Source organism: Delphinapterus leucas, chromosome 19 (genome assembly GCF_059928025.1).
Source record: "Delphinapterus leucas isolate spDelLeu-1000000601 "Yukka" chromosome 19, BTC_Dleu_Yukka2, whole genome shotgun sequence".
NCBI classification, from domain to species: domain Eukaryota; kingdom Metazoa; phylum Chordata; class Mammalia; order Artiodactyla; family Monodontidae; genus Delphinapterus; species Delphinapterus leucas.
Genome location: NC_143147.1, coordinates 14,046,441 through 14,058,096, shown reverse-complemented (window position 1 = coordinate 14,058,096; position 11,656 = coordinate 14,046,441). Strand labels below are relative to the sequence as shown.

Sequence of the window (11,656 nt, the reverse complement as noted above, 5' to 3'; positions counted from 1 at the left end):
CAAGGCATAGATAGTGCAGAGCGTGGTACATGGCACAAGAAGGCAAAGTTAAAATGTTGCCCCAGGGGAGGGGATGAGTCCAGGCTGTCCTGCAATGGAGTGGATTTCTTTCTTTGGGCTGCGGTGAACTCCCGTCCCTGGAAGTTCACCGCAGCCCAAGGGTGCAGTGAACTAGGGTGGCTGTCTCTCAGGGAGGCTGGGGAAGGCCGTGGTCCAAAGAGACTGAGCTGGGCCAGACTAGCCCTGAGGCCCCTTTTTAGATTCCCAGAGTTTATGAGAATACCAGTAAGACAAAATGAGGCACTCAATGGAATGAATGCAGCAAGTCAGCTGTTGGGCCAGAACCAGGACCCTGGGCTTTCAAGCCAGGTCTATTACTAGCTCACTCATCTAAAAGTAACAACCGCAATTCAGTTCCAAACTCTCAGCCCCGTGTATTCTTTTCCCAAAGTGCTTTGGCTGCTGCTGCAAGACGGTCAAAGGATGCTATTACTGTCCTCCCCCCTTTCGTTAAGGTGGCAGAGAAGGAGGCAAGGAGAAGCTGGGTGGCCCCGAGGATGCCCCATGAGACTCGAATTGGGTGGGATTATCCATTTGACAAATGTGAGGAGAGGAAGAAGCCAAGTTTCTATGCCTGGATTTGATGTTTACTAGCTGGCAGATCTTAGGCAAGTTTCTTCACCTCCTGAGACCTCAGTTCCCTCATCTGCAAAATGAAGCTTAATACCTACTCTGCAAAGCTGCTGTGGGCTCCCACAAGATAGTATGGGCCACAGCACCCTCAACACTGAGCCAGCAAGTACCTACAGGGCTGCCTCTGGATCTGGGGAGGGCTAGGCTGCCCCCAGCCTGAGCCTGACAGAGCCGTCTGGGAGGGGCGTTGGCCAGTGCCCAGGTGCCGTCCTGCTTTTTTCCCTCTTCACCCTCCAGCCCACCACAGCTCCCCGGGCAGGAAAAGGGCAGCTTTCCCGACAGATAGGCCCACCGCACAGTGACAACTGTGGGGAGGGGGGAGGGGGGCGGGGGGAGCAGCTCTTTCTCTCCAGACCCCAGGGGCTTCGGGCGGGAGGGGTGAGCCAGCGGAGGCTCCATCTTCCTCGGCTCTTCCTTACGATCCTGGGCTGTCTGCCCACGGGGCACGGCCCTGTGCGCGGTGCTACCGGGGCCATCAGGCCGGGTTAGAGGAAGGCCCGACCCCGGCGCAGCAAAGAAAACAAACACAGATGTGTTTGCCTGGGACCAAGAGGGAGTAAATCGCCCCCTCCCCCCGGCCTGCGCGCTCCCCCGGGCGTGGGGCCGGCGGAAACCTGCGGGGCTCTCCGCGCAGCGCGGGGCCGGGGCGACGCGGACAGACCGCGGCCGGCCCCTCCTCCCTCCGCGGGGTGCGCGCCGGGCCCAGCCCCCTCTCCGGGGTTTCCCCGGGCGCTCTCCTTGCTTTCCCTTTGTCTCTGCTTCTCCTTCTCGGGCGCCCCGGTTCCCACCCGCTCGTGTCCTCGCTCTCTCCGGGTCCCCGGCCGCTTCCCTTTAACTTTCTTCTTTCCCGGGGTTAAAACTTTGCTAGCGAGCGGGCGGCTGCTCGCCGACGTTATTGGCCGGCGCCCCGCCCGGCGGCCCCGCCCCCCGCCCCCGCGCTCCCCTCCGCCCCCCACTCCTTGCGCGAGTGGCGGCGGCGGCGGCGGAGCCTTCGGGGGCGTGCGTGCGTGTGTGAGTGCGCGCCAGCCAGCGGGAGTGTGTGTGCGCCCCGGGCGCGGGCTGGGCGGCACTCGCACCGCGGCGGGAGCGCCGGGAGCCGGGCGGCCGCGTCGTCACTCGGGCGGGAGAGGCGGCGGCGGCGGCCGGGCCGGGGCTGGGGCAGCGGCGGCCGCGCCGGGCATGGAGCTGGCAAGCCCGCGCTGAGGCAGGGCGCTCCTGCTAGCAGCCAGCGAGAGGCTCTCCGCCGTCCGGCGCGCGGGCTCCCCGGCCGGGGCCGGGCAAACTTTTCTTTCTCTTTTGCCCTCTCCTGAGGTAAAGTCCCGAACGCGGACTCGCCGGCGGGGGTGCGATATGGGACAGCTGAGCGGGACCCCGGGCTGCGGGAGGAGGGGGCGCGGGCCGTGCGGGCTCGGGGGGGCCCACGAGCTGTCCTGCGTCCGAGTTTGGGGTGCTAGCAGGCCGGCCGCGGACGGGCGGACGGGCGCGGGCCGGACCCTCGGGCGGCGTGGAGGCGGCGGCGGGGAAGCCGAGCGATGGCCCGCGGCCCCGGCTTGCCGCCGGCCGGGAAAGAGAGGCGCGGGTGGTGCGGGCTTGGGGTCCCCGGATTCGCCTGCCCCCCCGGGACGCGGGGGAGCGAGGCGGGAGTTCGTTCGGCCGCGGGCTTGGTGCGGGGGAAGCCGGGCACTCGCCCGCGCCCCCGCTCGCCGCCCCGCCGGGGGGTGGAGGGCGCGGGGCGGCCTGGCTGAGCGCGGCTCCTCTCTCTCCGCAGGCGCCTTCTGCGGCGGGCGGACCGACTCCTCTGCGCGGCGGGGCCGGGGCAGGCTGGACGCAGCATGATGCGCGCAGTGTGGGAGGCGCTGGCGGCGCTGGCGGCGGTGGCGTGCCTGGTGGGCGCGGTGCGCGGCGGGCCCGGGCTCAGCATGTTCGCCGGCCAGGCGGCGCAGCCCGACCCCTGCTCGGACGAGAACGGCCACCCGCGCCGCTGCATCCCGGACTTTGTCAACGCGGCCTTCGGCAAGGACGTGCGCGTGTCCAGCACCTGCGGCCGGCCCGCCGGGCGCTACTGCGTGGTGAGCGAGCGCGGCGAGGAGCGGCTGCGCTCCTGCCACCTCTGCAACGCGTCGGACCCCAAGAAGGCGCACCCGCCCGCCTTCCTCACGGATCTGAACAACCCGCACAACCTGACGTGCTGGCAGTCCGAGAACTACCTGCAGTTCCCGCACAACGTCACGCTCACGCTGTCGCTCGGCAAGAAGTTCGAGGTGACCTATGTGAGCCTGCAGTTCTGCTCGCCACGGCCCGAGTCCATGGCCATCTACAAGTCCATGGACTACGGGCGCACGTGGGTGCCCTTCCAGTTCTACTCCACTCAGTGCCGCAAGATGTACAACCGGCCGCACCGTGCGCCCATCACCAAGCAGAACGAGCAGGAGGCCGTGTGCACCGACTCGCACACCGACATGCGCCCGCTCTCGGGCGGCCTCATCGCCTTCAGCACGCTGGACGGGCGGCCCTCGGCGCACGACTTCGACAACTCGCCCGTGCTGCAAGACTGGGTCACGGCCACCGACATCCGCGTGGCCTTCAGCCGCCTGCACACGTTCGGCGACGAGAACGAGGACGACTCAGAGCTGGCGCGCGACTCGTACTTCTACGCCGTGTCCGACCTGCAGGTGGGCGGCCGCTGCAAGTGCAATGGCCACGCGGCCCGCTGCGTGCGCGACCGCGACGACAGCTTGGTGTGTGACTGCAGGCACAACACGGCCGGCCCGGAGTGCGACCGCTGCAAGCCCTTTCACTACGACCGGCCCTGGCAGCGCGCCACAGCCCGCGAGGCCAACGAGTGCGTGGGTGAGTGGGGCACCGCGGGGACGCGGGCGGCGGGCGGGGACCCGGGCGGCTGCTCCCGGGCCTCGCGACCGAAGGTTCCCGAGGATCGCCCGCTTCGTTGATGTGGTGGGGATGGTGGGAGGCGCGTACGTGGAAATCCTGCACCGCGGAGCGCAGAGAGCTGGTCCGCTCGCGCTCGTGGCGCCGGCCGTGGACGCTCGGGTTTGCGTTCACTGCGCTGTGCGAAGCCAAGATGCGGGGAGAGGGCTTTGCAGAACATTTGCCGACCGGTCCCCCTAACCCCAGATCCAAAGGCACACACTCTGTGCCTTCCCCTCAGTTTGGCGGGACCCTGGCGTCCACCTCCGCCCCACCCCCCCTCCCCTAGGTCTGCAGCTGCGCGCGCTGTTGGGGACCCCGGCCCGGTTCCCGGGAAGTTCCAGCTCCACGACCACAAATCCCTTGGGAGATGGCAAAGGGATTTGCAGTTTGGGGCCAATTCGGTACACGACGACTATCACTCCTGCGTCCTCCATTTGTCTTTTATGGTTTGAAAATAGATATATATTTTTCTTTTGGACAGCCTGTTTGTGTTAGCAAAAGAATGATGTGATTTAAATTAATTACTATCTACAGATTACAAAAGAGAGTTCACTAATTATTTTAAACTAATTCAATCCCGCTCCAAAAAAGAAGTATACCAGATTTTTTTGTTGTTGTTAGCGTCAGGGTTCGGTGAAATTAAACAGTTCCGAATTAACTAAGGGCCCAGATTCTCGATTTCTTGGGGTTTCAGTTCCTGAAAGAGAAATCTGACAAAACCGGCACTGGTGGATACTGTTGGGTTGGAAATGAGGCTTTAAAAAAAAAAAAAAAAAAGGAGGGGAAAGGTAGTAAGAACATACTCTGCTTTTCCAGTATGAGATGTAAACGGCCAAATCTCATGTTTTATTTTAATGAAAATCATCAACGTCAATCGTCAATATAGTTGGTCAGTACGCCCTTGGGTGTTCATCTTTCGTGGAATATAGATGTTTGCTCCCCCTCCCCCCAGCCCCACACAGCCGGTGTGAGTCTCTTCAATTGCTTCGGCCTCTGAGGCACATTACAAAGTTTGCTGGTCCCCACAAACACACGTTTTGAGGTCTGGTTCTGATTAATTGTGTCATGTTGTTGTCGAATAGTTTGTGCCTCATGACTGTGGATGTAGACTTTTGGAATGGAAAACATGTTTTGGAGAAGCCCGGTCGGCGCTGAGGCCCAGGCAGGCGTCCTGGTCTGAAGAGGGCTGTTCTCCTGTTGCGTGGCGGGGCCTCCATCTTCGCACTCCAAGCGTACACTTTTGCAGACGTAATTGTCCTTCCCCCTCCTTTAAGGGACGGAACCGGTTGCCTGTTGGAAGAGACTTTTCAGGATTCGGTGGCGAGATAGTGGTTACAGCCCGGCTTAGTCGTCTTGGAGAATTAAAACTCCTTTGATCTGCTCCATTCCTTCAGAACTGTTGGTTTTTCCCATTTCTTCTCTTTCTTCTCCCCTTTCCTCTTTTCTTTTCTTCCTTTTGTGCGTAAAAACCTTTTATTGACATTTAAAAGGCCTCCCAGGGTTTTGCTATCAGTTTTAGTATGTATGTGCATATGAAAGATAACTTCTCGTTGTCACCAGCAGGGTCTGATTGGAAAAAACACAAGTGAATACATCGAGGCAGATAAACTGGCTATGACGGTAGCATTTTACTGGCTTGAAGATTCCCCTTAGCAGGGGTGGTATTGTTCAGATACCACCCACCCCCATCTCTCCCTGTCAGTTTATGTAACCCGCAATTGTTATAACAATGGCCATGTACTTGAAATAATTTCTATAGTCGAGGATTTTGTCTTTTGACCAAAGCACTAACTCTGCACAAATTGGATTGACCGGGTTTTTTTTTTTTTTAAACCAAATTGAGCAATCAACATATTAACTAACGTAATTAGTAAGCCTTTTTGTTCAAAAAGTTTAATTAGGCCTAATAAGTACATAATCTACATGACAAATAATCGGCTAGCAATATTTTCTGGTTTTTACTGAAGTTATTTTAATTCTCAGTAGTTAAAGTATCTTTAAATCTTGCCAATTATTCAGTCATCTCATAAAAGCCAAGCCAATTCAACGATGTTAAAGTTATTTATAGTTTCCTTTTTGAATAGATGTTCTGATACCTTGTAGATATAGCCTCGGGAATGTCAGGTTGACTTCCCATAAAGTCTTAATTGAAGTCTTAGTGATTTTTCCATCATTCCGCAAAAGAGAAAGCCAGCAAAGACAATTTAGAAGTGATTTACAATTAAAGGTCGAGCTTTTTATGAAAAGGCCCTGAAGTGGAGATATGTGAATGAATTAGTATTTGACAGGTGTTCTGAGACACTACAGGGCACTGTGCTAGGAAAAAGCATTAATGAATCCTTCAAACACTAACTTTTGTACTCTCAGCGGCTCAGATTTTTTCCCCCAACATAATCCCATCTTGTGAATTTCACACTGTTGACATATTAAATCAAGCTACCCAGATTATTTACAACTAAGGCAAAGTATATTTTTAATTCTCAAAATGAGTTTTGATTAAAAATGAAGCATTATCACGGTCTTTGCCTTTCTAAAATAAAAAGACATGACATAATAAAGTGGCATCGTTCCCTAGGTTAACCCTCTCATCCCCGCTCCCTCCCCCAGTCCTAAAACTTGGAAAAAAATCGATATTATTATTTGACTAAATGGTTCTACACAGGGCTGAGGTGCTTTCGGTTTACTAAGAAATGCATATATCCTATCGGTTTTCTTTGGTCCCGCTTTCTTTTTGGGGTTGTTTCAAGGTTAAGTTCTCTGTGGAATAAACATGAAGTTTTGTAAGGTCCAATTTTATTTTAAATGCAATTTTGGACTTCTTCCGGAGAAGAAAAAACCCAAAACAGTATGAAAGAGAAGACTATGTATAACGTTACGGCCTCGACAGCTCTCCGTGGAATAACTAAATACCTTCTTCCGCCCATGTGTATCAGCAGCGTTCACATGCTCTTATACACATGTGCATTTATATTCATTGTGTAAAGAAGCATCCATGCATGGTGGTGGGGGGGTGTACATTCAAGAGAAAATGCATGAACAGTTTTAAACCACCTGGGTTGCTAGGCCCTTTTACCCCTCTTCCTTTTTTTTTAAAAAAGAGCATCTGAAGACCATATTGTGTTTCATAAATTATTGACATCAGTTTTAATCAGTGTCCCCCTGACGTCGGAGCTGTGTTAGTATTTAGTGCCTGACGAAGCATGCTGTTTAATCTTACTGTGGGGATGTCAGCATGAACCCCTGCCTGGTTTGTGACAGGGTGAGCTTATGAAAACTCGTTTTGCGACTCACTCTATGGCTTGGAGTTGCCCAGCTGAAACCCAAAACCCACACAAAAGACGTCTCTGCAAGATGAGCACCGTGCTGGGCTGGCCTCCTATGGTCATGGGTACCTGCAACATAATGCTCGTAATTGTTTAAACATGGCTTTGGGAAGGGGTTCCTCAGGCTGTAAATGGCTCTGGTGCTTGGGCCTACCATCATCTCCCCCGGCAGGAGAGGGAGGTTATATGGGAGGTGTTGCCCTGAGAAATCTAATGCCCCGATAAAGACTTGCAAAATCAGAAGGCTAAAATGATTTGCTGCTCACTCTGGTACATAGGGATAGATAAGTGAATGCTTTTATAGTCCTAGTAATTATTGTAATTATTGTCATAATAATTACATAATATAATCATAATGTTAATTATGATTAACCCTTGAGGGCTTATTTTTTGCCAAACACTCAGATTAATTTAGTCATTTAATCACTGTGACTATGCTAATAATAGGCCCTATTATTGTCCTTATTTTACAGAGGAGGAAACCATAACCAAGAGATATTAAATGGTTTACCCAGAGCCATATAGCTAGTAGGTGGTGGAGCTAAGACTCCAGTCAGATGCTTTATGCTTGGTTTTATTGCATCCTCTGTGCTGCCTCCCCATAGAACGGATGGATGGATAAATGAACGGCAGTTACATGTACAGGCCGACCTCAGAGATACTGCGGGTTCAGTTCCAGACCGCGGCAATAAGGCAAGTCACACGAATTTCTCGGTTTCCCAGTGCCTGTAAAAGTTGTTCACGCCATACTGTAGTCTATCAAGTGTGCAGTAGCATTATGTCTAAAAAAATGTACATCCCTTAATTAAAAATTACTTCATTGCTAACAAATGCTAACCATCGTCTGAGCCTTCTGCGAGTCATAGTATAACATCAGAGATCACCGATGACAGATCACCATAGCACATAATAATGAAAAAGTTTGAAATACTGCAAAGAATTACCAAAATGTGACACAGAGGTATGAAGTGAGCAAATGCTGTTGCAAAAACAGCGCCAATAGACCTGCTCGAGGCTGGGTTGCCTCACACCTTCAAGTTGTAAGAAACACAGTATCTGCGAAGTTCAATAAAGCAAAGTGCAGTAAAGTGAGGTCTGCCGGTAGAGGAGAATTCGAGATTAGTCAGAACAGCCTGTTACCTAGCAAGCTTGTTACCTCTTGCTAGAATTGGAGGTGTGTTGTATTGCATGACGTTATGTCATATGATATCATATATCATACTCATTTATTATGTTCATACATACTTAAGTATGAAATTGTATATAAGAAGTCGTCCTTGATTATAGCCATCAGGCCTAGTGGGAGCTGGGAGTTGTTTTTTTTTTTTTTTGTGGTACGCGGGCCTCTCACTGTTGCGGCCTCTCCCGTTGTGGAGCACAGGCTCCGGACGCGCAGGCTCAGCGGCCATGGCTCACGGGCCCAGCCGCTCCGCGGCATGTGGGATCCTCCTGGACCGGGGCACGAACCCGCGTCCCCTGCATCGGCAGGCGGACTCTCAACCACTGCGCCACCAGGGAAGCCCGGAGCTGGGAGTTTTTAGGAATGTAAGTGAAGAGGGTTTAAGCACCTTTGTGTGGGTTCTCAGCGTGCACAGGTGTTGCTTATGGCCAAGTCTTTCTTTCTTTCTTTTCTTTTCTTTTTTTTGCTTTTTGGCCACGCCGAGCAGCATGTGGGATCTTAGTTCCGGACCAGGGATCGAACCTGCACTGGAAGCGCGGAGTCTAAACCACGGGACCTCCAGGGAAGTCCTGGCCAAGTCTTTCTTGATTTCAGGGCCCATGATCCCTCTCAAAGGTGGTGGAACAGAGCTCGTAATCAGAAAATCCTTTCTAAGAAGCCCTTCTCCTTTGTCCCTAGTGTTCAGTATCCCCTTGTTTCTCTGGAACACACTGAAAAAAGTCTAGGAAGTGTCTAGGGAGTGTTGTTAAAGAGGGGGGTTTAGTGGCGTATCCTGGTTGCCGGCGTGGTGCTGGTCGGTGCCGGGCATGTGTGTCAGCGGCACAGGACTGTCATTTATCGCTGTTGGCCCCGTGGCGGCTGGAGTGAGGGTCTCTGCTGGGGTCCTCATTAGCACCTGGTGGGGCCAGAGGCTGCTCCCCGCTCTACCCAGAGAAGCCAGACAGAGCCGTGTCAAGGTGCACCTTCTGGGGTGCGTCTGTGCCTTTCCAAGGCTTTGCCAAGGTCTCCTTTGGCCCTGCCCAGACTTCTCCCTGACTTCCTTCTCCTGTAGAAAAATGAGATCCTCGGAAAAGTATTTGAGACTTTATGGCCAGAGTAAACATTGGAAAGGCAGTGGGTTGAAATTCAGATGTTCCCTGGAAGGAATCCCCTCATTTTCTGCTCACAGCTGGTATCGATATTTCCTTCTTGAGATGAGTTGTGCTTTTCATTAAGTAAATTTTTTGTCTTGGGATTAAACCAACATTGTATTCTTAATAGACTTTTATGTTTACACTTCAAAAGTCCACTGGGTTGTTATTCGTGTTATCTTGATGGCTTCCACAGCGTCTGCTATGCACACTGGCCTCACCAAAATAAATGGCTCTCTAGGGAACTGGATTATAAAACGGTCTTATCTGTCGATGCTCTAGTACGGGTATTTTGTGAGCCAGTATTTTTTTTCTTCTTCTTCCTTTCAGAAGTGATAATCATACCTTGGGTTTCTGCAGTGCCTTTCATTAGAGGAAGACTGGAGGTCTCGGAGAGCTTTTGAAATGCTCAGGTTTTAAGCCTAATACTTGCAGAGTGGCCTACAGCATTTTGCCTGTCATCTGGAAAGACACACATCAGCCCTTGTGGTCTCGGAAGCCTCGGAAGATGTGGCATTGGTTTGGGCGGCCCAGGAGTTAGAATGCCTGTCCGGGGGGTGTTGGGTTGCATCCTGAAGGCAGACCACAAACCCCTACTAAGTGCCAGGCATCGTACTAGGTGCTTTACATGTGCTTTATGTCAGCGAATCAGATTTCCACAAAGGAAGCCTTTCGAAACCCGATGTCGCTGCCACCAAAGGGCAGTTTTTACACAAACAAAACTGAATGTAGACGGGGTACATCTTGGCTCGTTCAGTGGAGCTGTTGCATACACAGGGAGCAAGGGGTATCAGTGGCACTTGTTTTGAGGGCTGATCACATAAAAGCCATGTCCTATTGTAACCATCTCCGAGGGATGGTTCCGAATGGTGCCTGAAATCATTGAGCTGCCTGCGACAGTCCTTGGACACAGGGCTATTTGCCTCCACGCTGTCTGCTGTCTTGAGGTTTGATGTGTACAGCACGTGGGGAGTTCAGGATCGCATTTCTGTAGTCTTATTTCAAAAATGTAGCTCTATTATCAACTCGGAATTAGATTTTCATTTGCCTTTGGAACATTATATAATTTATGTGAATTTCCCCTAAGTCAGAAGGCAGAGACCCATTCCACTGGTCAGTTCCTTGCCTGTAGAGATAATACTTCCTTCCCATCCCCAGCTCCTGGGAGGCCTTGGCTGGGTGTGTGTTCAGCCCTGACTATATTATTTTGTGCCAGTTCTGCTCTCTGACGGAGAGAAGGGACTGTGGTCATGGGATGGATGAGAAGTGAAATGCCTCTTGTCCGAGCCTTATTCCAACATTTAAGCGCCTGCCCCAGTCCTCCTTTGCGATGGATGTTTCTATCTGCTGCATCCACTGGCACTCAGAGAACAAGGGAAGATGTCATCAAGGAGACAGGTGTACCAGTCGTTCAGAAGTAGTGCCAAGGAATGGAGAAGGAGAGCCTTTGCCTCTGGCGGGGTCATTCCTGGAGATCCTGAGTCTTCTGCCATCAGGGTCATTGTATTAGCTAGAGGTAAGGTTATAATCATGTTGCAGTGCATTTGTGCATATAAAGACGATCCAGAAGAAAGATTTCCTTGTAGGTATGGCGGGCTTCTAGGTTATTTGAAGGGGTGAGTGGTTTTTCAGAGGTCAAAGTAAATTTGTTGGGTGAAAACCTTGAAAGGTAGAAACTAACACTGAGAGGAACAGAAAGGTCACTATATCAACTGATAATCAATGAATCCTCCCAACTCAGCCTAGAAGGAGGCTCTAGAAGTCTGTCTCTGTGGGGGATTCAGGACTAGCCTATGTAAGATGTGCAAGTTATCAGTCTTCTGTGCAGGTGGTCCAGTTTTAGTTGAGGGCCCATTCATGCCCCTTCCTGGCTGGTGCTATGGCTAGATTTCCTAAATTTTCCCCGGTCCTTTACTGCCTCCAGATAAGAGAGATTTTTGGTTGTCATGTCCAATTTTTCACACATTCCAGAGGCTCCACACCAAAGTTAGACAATCTGTAGGACCACAGGCGCCTTTAAAGGGGCTGGGTTTGAATAAATGAGTGTTAGGTAACAAGGAAATAAGGTAGATTCTCTTTTAGTTTCCTGAGCACCAATATGTTGCATTACGTTCCATATTTGATGGAACATCCCAAAGGGATGGACACTTCCCACTGCCTGATTATGGTTGTTGTGGCTTCTGATTTCATCTGTTCCTGCTTGGAGTGGCTGTGGTGAGTACTTGGCAAATGCATCACCCCTTTCCAATTCTGAAACCAGGGCAGACATCACTAATCAATCACAGCACTCTTTTCTCCTAAGTCCAGAAATGGCCTTAGGGTATTAAACTCCTTTTCAATATAATACCCTAGGCAGCTGTTACTCCTTAGAGTTAGCCTAGGAGATAAAAACTAAGACA

The 11,656-nt window shown here is 52.1% G+C and overlaps 1 protein-coding gene across 1 annotated transcript in view; it reads left to right on the top strand.

Moving 5' to 3' along the window:
- The first annotated feature begins 2,502 nt into the window (after positions 1-2,502).
- NTN1 (netrin 1) overlaps positions 2,503-11,656 on the top strand; it is a 182,099-nt gene continuing 172,945 nt past the window's right edge. The window contains exon 1 of the mRNA XM_022595418.3: positions 2,503-3,543. Within this exon, the coding sequence (XP_022451126.1) occupies positions 2,526-3,543 (1,018 nt within the window). The 5' untranslated portion in view covers positions 2,503-2,525. The remainder of the gene's footprint in view (positions 3,544-11,656) is intronic.